The 19,305-nt window shown below is 38.4% G+C and overlaps 1 protein-coding gene across 1 annotated transcript in view; it reads right to left on the reverse strand.

Moving 5' to 3' along the window:
* LOC103257447 (DENN domain-containing protein 1A) overlaps positions 1-19,305 on the reverse strand; it is a gene marked incomplete at its 3' end in the record, with an annotated part of 387,709 nt that overhangs the window by 147,602 nt on the left and 220,802 nt on the right. The window contains exons 6-7 of the mRNA XM_008055157.1: positions 16,705-16,785; positions 12,640-12,693 (exon numbers count right to left, since the gene is read on the reverse strand). Of these exons, the coding sequence (XP_008053348.1) occupies positions 12,640-12,693; positions 16,705-16,785 (135 nt within the window). The remainder of the gene's footprint in view (positions 1-12,639; positions 12,694-16,704; positions 16,786-19,305) is intronic.

Genomic DNA, 19,305 nt, shown 5'->3' on the forward strand with positions numbered 1-19,305 from the left:
GCGCGCCGCAGGAGAGCCAAGTTCCAGTCCCATGAGAGCCCAGACTTAACCCCCACAGGTGACAGGGCAATGCTGAAAGATCATAACATGATCATATTTGTGTTTCAGAAAGATCTTCCTAGAGGCCCTGTGAGGATGGATAGGAGAGGGCAAACAGGAGGCAGGACAGCCAACTAACAGGCTACTGCCATATTACGAGAAAGAAATGATTAAAATATATAAACAAACAATTCAGACAAAAGCATTAAATATGGATGTGACAATACCTGTAAAGTGGAATCACAGGACTTGACAGTTAATTAGACTTAGAAAAGGAGGGAGGAAAGATTTTGAAAGACTTCCAGACTTCCAGGTTAGTATGTGCCATACTTGTCTACTTGCCCAACAATTTTTCAAAGACTGAGTCCATTCACTTAATAAAGATAAATCCTCCTTCTAAAGTACTATCATTCCTGTGAAACATGGTGTCCCTGGCCACCTACCCCTAGACCTAGAGTCCTGGACTATAATGCCACCAAGGCTAAGCCTAAGTAACCACCCCCTTCATTCTCTGCCTATTACATCTCTGTGTGACTCACCTAGTTGGAAAGGAAAACCTTGCTTAGAGGACTAGTTTCTTACCCATTTCTGTGCTCAAAAGGTCTTGATTTTCTTAGTGCTAGTGTGTATTTAGGCTTAAGGACAGTCCTTTTCTACTCATGGAGCTTAAGCATTATTTCAACTGCATATACATTAATTGCATTTACATTCCCATGAGAATATAGCATTGCCCCTAACATTTCTTATGGCCATGTAAAGCTATGTAGCAGGGATATAAAGCTGACCACTACCGTGGTTGGAAAGGGCTCAAATTTGAGGAAGAACCCTGGACAGAGGAGTCCGGAAGTTGCGTTTCAGAAGAGGCATACAATGTACAAGTTCCTTAGGCTCTTTAAGCTTGTTTTTCATCTCTACAAAAAATGTTGGTGAGTCATATCTGGTGCTAACCCTCTGTGGCTCTAAATCCAGACAAAGAGGAGAGGAATGGCACCTGGCAAACCCCATTCCTCCCAGGAGAAGCCTCATAATGGCTACTCCCTTCTAGCTGTCCCTACTGGCTCCTGTGCCAACCCAGGTGGCTGGGGACTTCAGGCTAACTGTGATCCATGCCTGAGGTTGTAAAGCGGGTGGGGGTGGGGGTGGGGGTAATGGAGGGAGTCGGAATGGGTTGGGGCTGGAAGGGGATATGGTGGGGCTTACAGAAAAAGCGTCTTAGGTTCAACACCTTAGGGAAATGAGATAATCCTCTAACCAAAGAGCCGACTCTAAGCTGGGTACTCCTTGGAGTCTTTGAAACAGATGTTGGTCCGCCCCACTGTCTGTCATTTTATTAGTCTTTGTGACTTTCCACTTCATACATGGTACCAATGACAAAAATTCACTGTCTTGTGTCTGGAGGAAGCTTCCAATGCAAGAATTGTGGTTTTGTCAATAGGCCTTGTTTACTGAAATAACTCCTATTCAAATTATTTTATCATAATATAAAATTTTTAAATCCTCAATTAATTTTTTTACAAAAGAAGAGTTTTGGTTATCTGGGATTCCTTAAAAGGAATGATAAATTTGGATTCTAAAACAATCTGCATAAGAAAGAATCCCACAAACTCATATAAGCAACCAAATCAGAGAAATACATTACAGGAAAGAAAGCAGAGCTTACCCAGAGGTCAATTTTTATGCCTCTGTGTGAGTGGAGAAACTATTAGAAGAAACTATTACTTGACAATTCTTAAGAGCAAAAATGGAATTCTCTATAATCTCAGTTCTTGATAATAAGTCTTTCCTTCTACCTCAACTTTGTTTATTTTTGAAAGTAGTGATGAATTAATAAATCTCTCCTATATCACAGGGCATCTTTTGACAAAGTGGAGTCTGGGCAATGTTATAAGTAACTGTCCATTCTAACTGCTTTCTTTGCATCATTAAGGACTTAGTATGACATCAGCCAGATAATTAACACAGGTTTTTAATATTCCAAATGAAGGTCTATATGATTATCCATTAATAAAAATTAAACTTCAAAACCTACTGCTAAAAAGCTCTTTATATAGCAGTTTAAAATGTAATTATTACTACATATCTGTTCGTGATCTGAGACTTTTTAAAAATGCAGGTCAATTGTTTAAATTTTATAAAGATTTATGCTCATTTAATTATTGCCTGCATGAAATTCACTCCTACATGTGTTATCTTGACAGACAGAGAAAACCCTGATGAGCAATTACATAGTGATAGTTTTGTGTGTGTGTGTGTGTGTGTGTGTGTGTGTGTGTGTGTGTGTGTGTGTGTGACATATACATATTTTTTTATACAAAGAAATTGTAGAAATAATGAGAATTAACTTCAATGGGGATCTGAAAGTGAAAAGAATTCATTTTTCACATTTGCTTTTCATTAATGCCTTGCAAACAAATTGGCCCAAAAGCCAATTGAAAGGAACTATTCTTTTCCATCTCCGGGGAGTGGCTACACATTAATTCATTCATTCACTCAGTCATTAATTCCATAAATATATATTGAGTATCTATGTTGTTCTAGGTATAGAACTAATTACAAAGATGCAGTGATGGAAAAACTACTGATCCCTATCCTTATGGGAGAAGAGAGGAGATTAACCAAATATTCACACAATTAATTATAAAACTTAAACTTATGGCGACTGCTATCTTAGATGGATATAGGGAACCATGGAGCTGAAGGCCCCAGACCCAACAGCATCTCAATGCTTGGGCTCACCCAACCCAGGTGTGAATACTGATTTTAGCACTTTCTGGTTCGGCAAGGTACTTCACATATCTGGGCTTCATTTCCTCTTTAGAAAAGGGACAACCATACCATAAGTCTTTTGTAAAGATTTCATAACATAACAAATAGTGCCTGATCTTATCTACAGTGCATGTTTAATAAATACTAGTTCCCTCCTTTGTTTTTTGTTCATTAACCCTTTTCTGAAGCTGCCCAGAAGAACATGACTCTCTGGTGACAAAATATTGTATAAGTTTCATATCCCAAAGTCCATTTATCCTTTTTGTTGCTTATTCTCTTAAGTTCAGTTGTTCCTTAGAGGAGATAACCAATCAATGTTTACAGAACACCTTCTATATTACAGGCACTAGACTCTACTTGCCACATCAGTTCCAAGTTTCAGAAATTCTGGTATCAACAGGGCCTACTAAGAGATTTTTGGGGCTCCATGAAATATACACCTAATGAAAGGTAAAGTACTGATCTTCACAACCAAGAATGTAAGCAAAAACCTGGAAAAGACAAGCTCCAGGGAATAATGCTCTTTAGCCCTCAGTCACAACTCAGACCTCAAGAAAGGTTAAAACTAGAACTCTGGGAAAGTCAAGAAAAGGAGAAAAAGACAAGGAACATTGAAAGCAGCATCTCTGTCACACTGGGCATTGTACTTGGAACTTTACATTGAATATTTTCTCACATTTTCCTTTATTAGATAACAACACTGAGGTGCAAAGAGCACAAGGTCCCAGGGTAGTGAACTCCCGTGTCTAACTGACTCCAAAACTCATGTTCTTTCCACTATACCAGATTATATAGTACTAACAACCTCTCAGTTATTGCTTGTTTCAATTTACAGTACAGCAACTTACTAATTTTAAATTAAACCTTGAAAAATTACCAAGAGATTAAAATGAAAATTTCAACATAGCTAGAGTTCAATAGCGATTCTGTGTCAAAAATCACATAAATTGGTCCTATAAAAGTTCAAATTTTCCTTAAAGAAAAAGCTTTCCTGTTTCATTTTTTGTTTGCTAGATAAAATATCATTTCTTTTCCTTTTTTTCCCTCCTGAATATCACAAGTCAACTCTAGGGTGGCAGGGGGTATAATGAAAACAAAACCTTGTAAACCTGGGTTGCAACGCCTCACTTAGGAGCAGTTTTTGAGCATGCAACCTCAGGCTGTGAGGTCTGAACTCCCTTCATGTAAAATGGGGCTCACATCTACCTCTCTGAGTAGCTGTAAGGATTAAAATGAAATCATATATGTTAGGAGTCTAGCAGATTGATATTACTATTCTGCTTAGAAACAAACAATGCCAGCCTTTTACAGGTTTGCAAAGCAGGATTTAGGGGACAACGGGTCATATGCACGGAATTGATTCATTAGTGGCAAAACCAGCAGAGGGAATATAAATTTATAAAATGGCAGGGCAAGAGAGGTGGTATATTTGCAGACAGGAATTGGAGATGAGGCTATGGAGAAGACAGCTTTTGAAACCTATTACTAATCTCAATAATTGTTGTTTGGAAGGTTAAGAAATTATCAGAACTTTCAGATACCATAAAATTAAGTTTTTAAGAAATTACTGGTTCTTAAAATAAATATAATACCAAAGATGGACCTTACCTAGGCAAGCATCTTTATCATAATATTATTTGTAACAGAAAAACATTAGAAACAATCTAAATGTCCATAAGGAAAAGCATAGTTAAAACGCAGTAAAATATGGTGGATTAAGCATTCATTTATCTTTTCTCTCTCATGATGCCTCCCTTTCAGAAAAAGTCACAGTAAAAGAATTTTAAAAGGCATAGACCTCAAAGAACAGGAGAAGAGACAATAATGAGAGAGAAATGTTAAACTTTTGGAAGCCAAAAAGCAGACTGACAAAATAGGTAGTGATCAGTCAAGGGCCACTAGTCCTCCAGAGGACATTTGGCAATGCCTGGAGACATTTTTGGTTGTCACAGCTAGAGGTAGGTATGCTACCATTATATAATGAGTAGAGTCCAGGGATGCTACTAAACATCCTATGATGCATAAAATAGCCCATATAACAAAGAACTATCTGGCCCAAGCTGTCAAACATGCCAACTGAGGTTAAAAAGAAAAGCTGAAAGCTAAGGTTGGACAGGTAGGCAGAGCACTAAGCATAAGCCCAACTCATACCACAGAACTCCAACAAGGCTCAGGAACTAGAAACACCTAAAACCTCTGAAGGCTAGGGGAAGGGTGCAGATAAAAATAGGAATAACTTGATCTCAATATTCTCCTCTCCCAGCTCACTCAGCTAGTAAACCGGTTTCCCTGCATTTCTCCAGAAGAATATGTAGTTGCTTGCTGGAGTCCTGCTCCAGCCGGGTTCAGGGTACCCCAAAGGTGGAGACAGCGTCGGCGATTGGGGGGAAGAAGAAAGAGAGAAAGAGAGAGAGAGAGAAAGAAAGGAACTGGACCCCTGTCTAGTGCAGAAGTCGTTTAATGGGAATTACAATTGGTCTTTTATACACAGTCAGGTGTGTGAGGGGCGTTCCCCACCCACCGGATGTTCTTTCAGGTATAATCCCATAACCTAATCGATGAAACCTTAATCCATTTATTCAACTTCAATAAATCCTAAGATCATGACCCAGAAGCCTGTGACCAATACTAAGGTTCTTAGATGTGACCCGAGTTTGAATTATAAGTTGTATGAAAGCCAAAACTGCAGTTTGTGGAAGAATGGGAGCAATGAGCTTCTAAAGTTAGCTTGTGCTCGTCCTGGTCTCAGAGTTTTTATGTTTTGAGCTCACAGGAGCTTAATCTGGTTAGTGCTGAGTAGAAAGGGGGAGGAAATGGGGTCAACAGCTCCCGAACGCATCCTAGTGGTCTCGGGGTCAATGGCCCTTCCTGGTCCCTAACGCTCAATGGGCCTCCGTGGCCGGCTCCTAACATCTCCCCCTTTTTTATTTTTTAGCACAAAACCATGAAACTCCGTATTGCTCTTCTTTAGCACTCTGAAGATGATTGGGAGTAAACACAGCAACAAAAGAATCACTGCTCCGCAAATTCCCACATTGATGAGTATAGACATTAATGATTTTTGATTAGCAAATGATGCCTGAATTTCTTGATGTAATTTAGTAAGGTCTATACTCAGGTCTGAATGGTTCCAAACCCAAGTTACTTTGTCCCAAGTATGGATAGATTTAAACTCAGAGTGACACTGGAGAGTCAATTTTATTTTTAAGGTCACAAGTTCTTGCCCTACTGCCAAAACTGCTTCCTCCAAAGCACTAACCTTACTTTCTAACTTTTGGTCTATGATTTCCTGAATAGCTACGGCAATAGAAATGTTTTTAGATAGCCGATCAGCAAACGTAGCTGTATGAACTTCCTTAGGTAATGCTACAGCTGAAAAGTAGCTATTAAGGCTGTAACTCCAAAAATCTTTTCCGACAGTGTTTTTAAACCATATTCACAAGAGGCTGTCTGAGAACAACAAATCCCTTACAAGAAACATCAGTTAAACAATTAGTTAATACACTTGTTTACCAGACAAATTGTAAACATCATTTTGATGTTTTATGGTCAATGTTAACACTGGAGGTACCCATTCATTAATATGCCATCTAGCAGAGATGGGATTTTCCCCATCTAACCTTGAAGTATAAGGTCAAGTTTTACACAGGGTAAAAAATAGTCCACTTTAGAGTCATAAATACAGTCTCTCCATATTGAATAGCCAAAATCTCGTGAAATGATCAGCCAGTCCTTCTCAGTGTTATTAGAAACAAATGAGAGGTGAACAAGAGCTTCCTTCATAAGTCCTTTGTCCGAGCCACCTGCTGGAGAAGAGACGTGGGTGGGAAAAAAAAGGGGGGTGAGAAGTCTGGAGGCTGGGGTTAGGTGCCACGGCCTTTGGCACCCGACCCTTCTCCAAAGTTAAAAGAGAAAGACTGGAGGCTGGGGACAACTGCCATGGCCTTTGGCACCTGCCCCTTCTCCGAAGGTTAAAGAAAAAGACTGAAAGTCAGAGCTAGGCGCCACGGTCATAGATGCCTGCCCTTCCTTCCCAGATAAAGGCGAAGGGACTCAGAACAGATTACAAAAAACAAGAGTAGTAGGGAAAGCAGGAATTGGAGTTATAGGAGGAATAGGAGAGGACAAAGGAAGTGAAAACCCTTATTTTGTTTATGTTTTTAGCATGTTGTGAAGTTACCATATCTCCTGCTTCTTCTGCCAGAAATTCTATTTGCTCCCATGCTGGTAACTGGGAACGACGGACGCTGAAGACGTTGTTATACTTTTTAGACAGCATCTGATAGTGTGTTGTCTTGATTTTGGGATAATCTGAGAGGGAAGTTTTTGTTCTGCAATGAAAGTTCTCTCATCTGGTGTGTCAGTGTTCCTCCTTCCTCTGGCTGGCAGGGTGGATGGTGCAATTCTTGTTTAGCCGAGTGTTGCAAATCCTGTTCAGCATGTAATCGTTGGTATGCATTGCTCCACATCTATTCCTTTGAGTCTACAGGGTCCATGCCACCCATCTCAGTCTTCAGGTTAGCAGGGGCATTTCGAATAAATCAATCAGGAATCCAAACAGGAGTTGATGCATCCTGTGAGCAACCGGAGATGGCAGCCCGGGATGCAATAGCCTCCATGGTGGCATTAATGGCTCTTAGATCCTTGAGGTCCCACGTTCAGGCACCATTTGCAGGAGTCCTGCTCCAGCCGGGTTCAGGGTACCCCAAAGGTGGAGACGACATTGGCGATTGGGGGGGAAGAAGAAAGAGAGAAAGAGAGAGAGAGAAAGAAAGGAACTGGACCCCTGTCTAGTGCAGAATCCGTTTATTGGGAATTACAGTTGGTCTTTTATACACAGTCGGGTATGTGAGGGGCGTTCCCCACCCACCGGATGTTCTTTCAGATATAATCCCATAACCTAATCGATGAAACCTTAATCCATTTATTCAACTTCAATAAATCCTAAGATCATGACCCAGAAGCCTGTGACCAATACTAAGGCTCTTAGATGTGACCCGAGTTTGAATTATAAGTTGTTTGAAAGCCAAAACTGCAGTTTGTGGAAGAATGGGAGCAATGAGCTTCTAAAGAGTTTTTATGTTTTGAGTTCACAGGAGCTTAATCTGGTTAGTGCTGAGCAGAAAGGGGGAGGAAATGGGGTCAATAGCTCCCAACGCATCCTAGTGGTCTCAGGGTCAACGGTCCTTCCTGATCCCTAACGCTCAGTGGCCAGCTCCCAACAGTTGCTTTCTAGATGGATCTGAACCAGAAAGGTCTGAGGATTAAATGAAGGTATCCATACTAGATGTCGAAACACCATAACCCACCATTCCCATCCAGCTTCCAGAACACTGGTAATAGAGCAAATACTACCTATGCAAAAACAAACAGACTAGTCCCAAAGAAAATATTTTTTGTTTGTTTTGAGTCGAAATCTCACTCTGTCATCCATGCTAGAGTGTCATGGCATGCTCATGGCCACTGCAGCCTGGACTTGCTGGGTTCAGGCAATCCTTCCACCTCAGCCTTCCAAGTAGCTGGAACCACAGGTGCACACCACCATGCCCAGGTAATTTTTTTTGTTTATTATAGAGACGAGGTCTTGCCAAGCTGCCAGGCTGGTCTTGAACCCCTGAGGTGGAGGCAATCCTCTTGCCTCCACCTCCCAAAGTGCTGGGATTACAGTCGTGAGCCACTGTGTCTGGTTATTTTTCAAGTTATCTTTCTATGTTTATATTGCCTAATTTTTAGATTGACTTTAATCATTTATATTTTTCTAGCAAATGTTCTATTTTCACAATTTTCAAATTATTGAATAAATTTAAATTTTTATTCTTTTTTAAAATCAATATTTTTTATTTTAAAATTGTGGGGTACAGTTAAGAGTTAGGTACACAAATATGCATTGTTTAGGCACCCTTGTTGATAAGGGGTGTCTCCCCATCCCCAGACAGATATTGACTACCATTAATCCCACCTCCCCCCCCCATAGTTTTCCATCACTGTCAATCCTTTTCTTATAGTATTACGATAGATGTTCAAGGTCCACTATATGAGTGAGAACATGTGATACTCAGATCTTTGTTTCTGTGAGAGATCACTCAGTATTATAGACTCTAGTTCCATCCAGGCTGCTGCGAAACTCATGATTTTGTTCTTTTTTATGGCTGCGTAGTATTCCATCGAAGATACCTGTACACGTATGTTTATTGCAGCATTGTTCACAACAGCAAGAACCTGGAACCAACCATGCTGTCCATCAAAAGAAGACTGGATTAAAATTTTATTCTTGGCCAGGCTCGGTGGCTCAGCCTGTAATCCCAGTGCTTTGGGAGGCCGAGGTGAGTGGATTGCCTGAGCCCGTGGGTTTGAGACCCGCCTGGGCAACTTGGCAAGACCTCATCCCTACAATAAATAAAAAAAAATTAGCTGGGCATGGTAGCACGCACCTGTAGTTCCAGCTACTTGGAAGGCTGAGGCGGAAGGATCGCCGGAGTCCAGTAGGTCGAGGCTGCAGTGGCCGGGAGCGGCCGCTGCACTCCAGTCTGGATGACAGAGTGAGACTCCAAATCAAAAAAAAAAAAAAAAAATCTTTTTTATTCTTTTAAAAAATTCCACTTTTAGAAAATATTATTTTTTAAATTTTACTTTAACAATATTTCCTAATAAATTAAATTATAATTCCTTTTTCTAGTTTCATCTTTTTTATTACTATTCCTTTTTATGGCTCATTCAATCAAGAAGTCAAGATACTATTTTCTAAATTTCTTATTTCTATAAAAGCATTTAAAGCTATGACTTTTCTTCTGACTATGGTTTTGGCCACATTCTTAAGTAGTGTTCTCATTGTTATTAATTTTTAGATAACTACTAACTTCAATTTTTTTAATCCTCTTTGATCCAACTGCTATTTCAAGTAGATGAACGTTTTTGTAAAAACTTTATTATTAATCTGTAGTTTTATTTCACTGCAAAAAAGACAGTGATCTGGAAGACTCTTATTTTTTCTTTTCTTTCTTTTCTTTTCTTTTTTTGAGTCAGGGTCTCACTCTGTCAATCAAGCTGGAGTGCAGTGGAGTGATCTCAACTCACCACAGATTCAATGTCCTGGGCTCAGGTGATCCTTCTACCTTAGTCTCCTGAATAGGTGGAACAAAAGATAGGTGGGACAAAAGGACAAAAGTAGGTGGGACAACATTATGCCCAGCTAATTTTTAGATTTTTTGTAGACACCAGTCCTATATTTCCTAGGAATTGATCTCGAATTCCTGGGCTCAAGCAATCCTCCCGCCTCAGCCTTCCAAAGTACTGAGATTACAGATGTGAGCCACTGCACCTAGTCTGACTTTTTCCATTTTGAAAAGTTCAGTGTGGTTTAGTACATGATCAATTTTTATAAATGTGTCATGGCATTTCAAAATAATGCTCCAATAGCCTTTTGCTATGGGTTACTTCTGTCCTTCTTATAGTATGTTTCCACTTCTTTTTGGATTTCTCCATTGTCTACACTGAATTGACTGCTATGTATCAGCGATCATCTCCTTTGTGCTGCATAAATTCCCAAACTTTCTGGATCATGGCAGCCTCTTCAACCATTAAGGGGACATTTACCCCTTAATTTTATATTGTTTTTATCATTTCAATGGAATCTTTTTTTTTAAAGAGATGGAGTCTTGATCTCTTACTCAGGATGGAGTGCAGTGGTATAAGTAACCATGGCTCACTGAAGCCCTGACCCTCCTCAGCTCAAGCAATCCTCCTGCCTCAGCCTCCCAAGCAGCTGGGACAATAGGCACATGCCACCATACCTGGCTAATTTTTAAATTTTGTAGATACAGGGTCTTGGTATGTTTCCCAGGCTGATCTTCAAGCAGTCCTTCTGCTTTGGCCACCCAAAGTGCTCTGATTATAGACATGAGCCACCAGACCCAGCTAAATGGAATTTTTTTGAGAGAGAAAAGGGAAAAATCATGGACAAAAACTATTGCACAGTATACAAGAGTTCAGTCTTGAAAATCAGAAATATCAATGTTTGAATTCTGATTTTACAAATTCTTTGCAGTAGGACACTGAATCTGTCACTTAAATTCTCAGGGCTTCTGTTTCCTTATATAAGATGAGAATAATTATGGTAGTTACCACGTAAGCTTGTTCAGAGAGGGTAAATGAGAAAATAGAGAAAAGCACTGAATATATCATTTGACAAGCAGTAGTACTCAGTAAATATTAGCTATTGTTGTTGATATGGGAACTTGCGTCTAAATTTTTATTAATGTCAAACAAAAAAGTAGCAACATCTTCTACCACAGCCTAATCATATAGATAATAAACTTTATGGATACACCCAACAACCCCAACTTATTAAGACTTATCTATTCACAATACTACAGTCTAATTTCATTAATTACATTTGATTACTTGACATTTTTATCTGTTCTATAGACAAGAGAAAAATTTCCTTTCTGAGAATCTATAGTAGTTATGAAAATATCTACCAAGTGTTCCAGTACTTAAAAAAACTAACAATGTATTCAAGGATATACCCAAAAGAACTGAAATCAGAAATTCAAATAGTTATTTGTACACCAATGTTCAAAGTATCCACAACAGCCAAAGGGGGAAAATAACCCAAGTGTCGATATACAGATGAATAGATAAACAAAATGTGGTATACACATACAATAGAATGCTATTCAGCCTTAAAAAAGAAAGCCATTCTTCTTTGTTAGTACAGTGGTGAGTTAAAAAAAAAAAAGTAATAAATAAAAAAAAAGCTATTATGAAACAATGACACATAGATGAACTTTGAAGACATTATGCTAAGTGAAATAACTGAGTATATATGAGGTACTATGTTGAGTGGTCAAATTCATAGACAGAGAACATAGAATGATGTTCTCTTCAACCACTGAAGAGACAAAAGAATGGGAAATTATTGCATAATGGGTACAGAATGTCAGTTCTGCAAGATCAAGAGAGTCTGGACAATGATTGCACAACAATATGAATGTACTTGAAACTACTGAAATGTACACTTAAAAATGGTTAAGATAGTAAATTTTATGTGATGCATATTTACAACTATTCAAAAGTAATCAAGTGTCTAAGTGGTAGATAGTCTTTATTTGATTGTATATAGTACTATTTGTAATCAGAGTAAAACATTTAGAAAACGTGTAGCAAGGCCAGACTGGATGTGTTATTCAGCTAGTTCAGAAGGCAAACATAAACCTTCTGCTCTCTCACACTCTAGTTTACTGCTAAATCTTTAAGAGGTAGGGATGGGGATCCTCACACTTTACCCACAAATATTTTATTCTCTGAAAAGTGAATATACAAACATAAGAAATAGAAATGTAATTAAACTTGAGCAAATCAGCTCTAATAAAGAAATATCTACATAGAAAACTCTTTAAATATAAACATTTCATTTAAATGGCAGAAATGAGAATCTAAATGTTCAACAGTGAGGGAATAGTTAAATAAATATAGCAAATGAAATGTTACAAACAAAAATGATTCTTACGAATGAAAATAGAAAAGATACTTTTATAATAGAATACATTCTATAAAGACTGGAATGAAATATTAACATGCTAGTATGTAATTACATTGAGGATTATGAATAACAATCCCTCTGTCTTTATATTTTCTATACTTTGCAAGTATTTGCTATTGATTTTTGCTTTTATAACACATTTTGCTTTTATATTTTTCTTGTTTTTATAATTCATTCTTTCTTAAAACTGTAATTTTTATAATTATAGTTTTAAAAGTATCCTTTTATTTATTTCAAAAATAAGTATAAAACAGAGAAAAACAAAAATTTAACTTTTCTTCCCAAGTACTCACATTCTCAGGTATGCTGGGGAGTTCTCTGGTATCAGGCACAGTAAAGTAAGAATGCTGGAAAAGAAAAGCAAAAGTTGTTTATTTTTGCTAAATGTATAACAATCACATTACTCGTAATTCAGGTAAGTAATCAGAGGATATTTCCTTACTCAGATGAAGAAACAGTTTCCTATTTCCTATGAGTGAAACTCTGTTTCCTCATCTGAGTAAGGAAATATCCATGGAATTTTTTTTTTTTTTTGGATATTGTTGGGTTAAACCAAATGTGTTAAATCATAAGTTTGGTTCTTTTCTATGAGAGATGAACTTCTTTGGGAGACATAAATGAAGAGCTCAAAGAAGTTAAAGGTTAAATTCCCATATGATGTTTGCAGATTTCTGAACATACGAAACGTGCTGATAGTTCACAATTTATTGTTCAATGAGGCAAATGGCTTCTAGGGACAAAATATCACTAGATTCACTCAGTGATGGTCTTTACTAATAAAACCTGGCATTTCATTTCAGCATCTGAGATTACACCCAACTACAAAATGTGGGAAAATCTGTCCCAAAAACCTAACTGATGTCAGGAACAGCTCCAGTTGAAGGACTACTAAGTGGGACCATTACAGATGGCTAACAGAGGAGAAACTCTGTCCACTAAGCATACTCTGCAAATAAACTTCCAAATTTCCACTGGGATCTGCACTGAAGGGAGCTGGAGACTCAGTGGAGTTGAAAAATCGACCTCTTCAAAGAACTTTCAATGAAGCATCTCTATGTATATAACAAGCATGTGTCCCTCAGTTAAATGACAACAGGCTGAACTGATGACATCTCCTCTGCTGCTACTAAAGACTTAGAGGACAATAGCAAGCAGGAATGGAAAGAGCCTGGTGCTGGCCAATTAAAGATGGGATTGTGCAAAGGCCAGGAAAAGGTCACATGCAGAGAAGGTCAGCTTAGCTATGGATGGCCTAAGTTCAAGCATGGACCCCCAAGTGACATTTCAGGAAGTCTTCCCATCCCTATTCTTGGGTAATTGCAACATAAGTAGGTCTCTAGAAGAATGAGTTGTATAGGTCTTCTGAAATGAAAGGCCCTGGGACAAGTGTAATAATGACAGTAACAACAATAATAGTATGAGCTACTTGTCTGATACTCAACAGCTATTTACTGAATGCTGCTATATGGAAAATATTATGTCAAGTACTTTATAAATATTACTTCTAATGTCTATATCTATATTGTAAGATAGATATTATCTCCATATTACTAATTGGTATATTAATGCTCAAAGATATAATCAGTCTAAGGTTACACAGCTAGTAGGTGGCAGATCAAGGACTAAACAACTAGAGTTGTGCTCTTTCCACTATAAAAGACTAATACCTGGACTTTTATGTGAAAAATTACAGCTAAAGGAACTTGAATTAAAATAATAAACTAAAAAAAATAATTAAAAAGATAACTTTAAAAAACCTCCTGCAATGCACTATTCCAAAATTTGTATGTATGCAAAATTATTACCTATGACGTATTGCAGTAGAGATGGTGTAGCATGGAAACCAGTAAATACTTAATTCAATAAGGATTAAAACAGGAAAAGTAAAATATAAAGTTCAAATTTGACTCCATGAGATATCAACCTCCATACCAAAAGGCAAGAAGTTCAGTTCAATAAAAGATAGTCACATGGTGATAGAGTCACCAAGTAATGGTTTGGCACAGTGAGAGAGAAAGAACTCAGTCCATAGAGTTCTTAATAGCTATGCGAACCATTTAATAGCTATGTGAGTTTAACACCTTCACTATATAGCACAGAGCCTCAGTTTTTAAATCTGTAAATGGGAATCGTAATATCTACTACTTCAAAACTGGCATGAAGAATAAATATATATTATATATATATAATATATATAAATATTATATATTAGAAGTTCCTAGCATTCAGTAAATAAAATTATTATTGCTCTGAACTACTAGCTTACATTTCTGTTTTTCTCAATCACCTATGTCAGACACATAGAAATATTCTCTTGCAGTGAATGACTAAAGACAAAAAGTCCAGGGTTACCATTTTTCCAACATTTCAACCTAGATGAGACTAACCCTTCAAAATCAGAAATGCAATAGGGAGAGAGGCATTCCTAGTAACAGGAAAGAAAAAGTGACTGCCTTTACAGATGCAATGGATTGTAAATAGTGAGCAAATGCAATTCCAAAACCAAGTAGACCCCAGGCTGTCCTTTGAGATTCTGTCTTGCTCCATTGCCCATGAAATGCTGGGGACCATGGGAGGTCAGAAACATTCCTAGAAACCACTGGCATGAAACAGCTGCACCACCCCAACAGTTCCTGCTGCCCCTGGGATGGCTTGTCCTTGAGGCCTGGCAGACAAGCAGCCTGTGCAGCCATTGGGGAAGGAGTGGCCCTTCCTGGTGACCCAGCTAGGCTACTCCACGGCTACCTGTCGGATGTCATTACAGACTCAAGCAGTGAGATTAAGCTGCTTAGGAAAAGGAACAGAGACAAAGGCAGGGTTGCTTAGCTATACAGCAATGACTGGGGCTGTTTTAAAGCTCATTTGTCAACTTTTTCAGACAGCCTCCCCAACTTTATGATAATTTTTGTATAAAGGTTTTTTTCTTTCCTATGCTCTATCAAAATGAGCAAAACCTCTGAAATTCATTTGTTTGTTTTTCCTTCCCTCCCTCTCCTTCAACACACATGGCATGGGGAAAAAACATAGGCTTTGAAGTTAGCCCTGGGTTTGAAAACCCAAATCTTATCTCTTATTATACACCGTATCTACAAAATGGGAATGTTAATATCTATCTTGTAGAGTTATTTTGAACATTACAAATATGCATTTAGCATAAATTAGGAACTCAATAAAATAGTAGATCTATTGTGGGTTACTGGTAGTAACACTGCTTTTAATTTTGCTACCACTCTGAAAAACCTATAAGAAATATTAATATTCTTTAGGAGGGCAGATATCTTAACAACTGAATACCAATACTGTACCTGGTTCTAATGAAGCTGAAAGACAAAACTTTTAAAATGTTTAGGCCCTATGACATAGGGGAAACAGCCCTTGGATAATAATTAATACCTGGCCAAAGGGTGTCCATCCGAGAATTCTGATGGAGGTAATCACAAGGTTTTGACCTAGGGAATTAGAGAATTCTAGTAACTGAAATATGGAAAAGATCTCCTACACCTCTTCTGATGCCTCATCTGACAGATGAGGAAATTGAAGTCCACAAGGTTAAAGGTCTTGATTAAGGTCACACAGGCCATTGGCAAGATGATGACTAGGACTGAAAACTCCCAACTGGTAGTTCAGAGGATCCCCTCCTACCCACCCCCTCCCCGCCGAGAACACTGTAGAACATGTAGTAGTATATATTTATAAGCATTAAAAGAAACTATTACCGTAGGCCAGGAACTACGCTAAGTGCTCTTCTTCTCAGTCCTCAAGGGTCATGTGGTCCAATGAGGGAAAAAGGAAAACTGATCATTCCAATATGTTGTAACTAAGTACTGCTAAGTGTACAAGACGCTTGGGACAAAGGAGGCAATCTTAGCTAAGCCTGCAAGGCATCAAGGGAGGATTTCTCTGGAAATAAAATCAGAGTTGAGTTTTGAAGGATAAAAATGTGTTACCCTGGCAAACAGGGAAGAAGCAATGTTGAAAGAGAGGATGGACTTCATTCAGCAAATGGAGATGTACAGCAGTGCTGGAGGGCAAAGGGTGATGCAGGGATCTCAGGACAGGGACTAAAGAGGCAGACAAGGGCCAGCTATCCTATTCCAGCCTAGCATCTGTGATCCAGGAGATGCTGGTGATAGGAAGATGGCCTGGGGACATTTAGGACCTGTCCGTTCCTCATGGAGTCTCCAAGAAAGGAAGAAATTCCACTCTCTTGCCTGCCTTGAACCCAGAGGTCTCACAGTATTCAAGGGTGAGGGTGGGGGCAGCGCAGATGACAGAAGATGATCCTGTTCTACTAACTCCCTCTTACCATTAATAATGAAATGGTTTCTCAGGGATAGTTAATATTCTACCTCACTTACCACGCTGAGATGAACAGACACTCCAGGGTCAGGGATGGGAAGTTTGTGCAGAGTTTTAAGAAGCTCATTCCACTGATTTTCCTGAAAGAAATAAAAGGCCTAAATAACAAAAGCAAGGCTGAGCCCTTACCTCCAGGGAGGTCTGGGCATACATGACTGAGGGGGTTTGGGAGATGTCAGAAATAGGCTTGATATTCATGTAGGGTTGGACAAAAGACACTGCATATGCCTCAAACATAAGAGCCAAATAGATCCTCCCACACCAAGTTTGACATTTTCTACTAAGTGAGACACCTACCATGACCGCCTTTTATGGATCATATACCATAAGCTCTCAGCAAATCTATCCCCTCAACTCCATAGCAACAGCTTTTAAATGCAAACAATCCTAGCTAAGAGGGCGGAGGTGGCTGGGAGAAATAACGATGACACTATAGATCTTGTCTTCATCATCATTACCCTCAATTAATTTTATTGAATGTTCACTGGGTACACATGGCAGCCTCCAATTATGGAAAGTTAGAAATGAACTAAGCACAACAGCATGCAATATAGGATGATGGCTGTGCATTTTAATTAGTGAAATTGAGCAACATAATGACATACAAAGCTGTACAAATTATTTGATTGCAAACAGATTCACCTTCAAAATGTTCAAAAGAACACTGCTCACAGAATTATCCAAATGTCATTTCTTCGACCCTGTGTAATTCTTTGTGCTAATATAAGTCTACATTTGTATCTATTTGCTATCTATTTGATCTTCCAACTACCCCACTTTAAAGATGTGAAAACTGAGGTTCCACAAGATGAAGAAACTTGTCTCAAATCAGCCAGTTGGTAAGCTACACAGCAAGCAGGTGAAATGCATGTTCCGGAGCCCTCTTGACTTCAATACAACTGTCTTTGATAGTGAATATAAGGAGAGGAAAAAGAGGATGAGCCTAGACTACAAGCTTGTTTCAATCTGAACTCTGAAAAATCAAACAAAGCCTCTCACAGAAGAGGGAAATGAATTTACAGGTGTGTGTGCACACGTGTTTTGTTCTCTGCTCTAAAACAATCTCAAACTTACAGAACAGTTGTAGAAATGGTTCAGAAAACCATTTTTAAAAATTTCCTGAACTATGTGAGGTTGACTTGTCAAGATTATGCTCCATCATCCATAGATAGATACAAACAAATACATTTCCTACATAAGCATAAATAATCATTGCTGTGGTTTGAATGCATTCCCTAAAAGTTCATGTGTTAAAATTTTAATTGCCATTGTGACGCTATTAGGAGACAAGACCTTTAAGAGGTGATTAGGTCATGAGGGTTCTGCCCTCATAGATGGCTCATGGTAAAAAAGATAAGTTTGGGTCCCATTCTTGTGTCTCTGTCTCAAGTGCTTGCTTGTCATTTTTCCATGCTATGACCCAGCAAGAAGGCCCTTACCAGATACCAGCACCATATTCTTGGACTTCTCAGCATCCAGAACATTGAGCCAAATAATTTATTTTCTTTATAGATTACCTAGTCTGTGATATTAGTCAGGAAATTAATATTGATGCAGCATTACCATCTAATCCCAAGATTCTGTCAAGTTTTGCCAACCGTTTCAGTAACACACTTGGCAGAAAACAATCCAGTTCAGAATCACATGTTACATTTAGTAGTTATGACTCTCTGGTCTTTCTCAGTCTGAAACGGCTCCTTAGTCTTTCCTAGATTTGTATTATTTTGACAGTGACCATCCATTTTGTAGAATGACTCTCAATTTTTGATATGCTTTCATGATCCAGAATTCAATTTGTCCCTCTATTGGTGATGATTGCTTTCATCATTTGATTTATTCATCTGATGTTTCTGCAGTGAGGTTACTCTTTCCTTTTGTATTAAGTGAGTATTTTGTGGAATGATACTTTATGTAAATATCCCATTCCTCTAACTTTCCATTTATCTATGTACTTATTTATATTACTGTGACACATGGTTTCCTGTTTTACAGTGTGCTGTAATCCTTTTATCATTATTTCTTTTGATGCTCAAATTGTTCCATATGTGACCAGTGAGAATCTCTTAAGCACTTCTGTGTCTTTGTGACATGCTCCCATCATGTCATGAGCACTTATTTACTTTTTGACACAAATGATTATTTCAGGCTCATCTTATAATTTCACTGCCGCAGATTATTTCTTCAAAGAGCCCTGGTTCCCTTCAGTGGGGAATGGTATTTAGAAACCAAGATCTGGGTACCAGGTGTGTTCATTGCTACTCAGTGTGCTGATGCCAGGCCCTTTCAGTGTTTAGAGTCAGAGAATATAATACACACACACACCTCTACCTGCAAGACACTTTACATCTCTATTTATTTCTATGTCTATCTCCCCATATCAAAAGTCATGGGTTCACAACAATGACTCCAATTCAAAACCAACAGGAATTATTCTAGTTTTCTCCATTTACGTATTTGTGACTTCATTCTACAAAAGTGAAAAACCTTGCCCTATTTTCTTAATCTATTTACTTCTTTGTATGGAGCTACTCTTTAATTGCTGCCCTCACCTCCTTCTCCACCTAGATGCCCCCTATTTCCTGAATCAGATGACATATTTT

The sequence above is a fragment of the Carlito syrichta genome, unplaced genomic scaffold (assembly GCF_000164805.1).
Source record: "Carlito syrichta isolate Samal-C Ts95f unplaced genomic scaffold, Tarsius_syrichta-2.0.1 Scaffold301745, whole genome shotgun sequence".
NCBI lineage: Eukaryota > Metazoa > Chordata > Mammalia > Primates > Tarsiidae > Carlito > Carlito syrichta.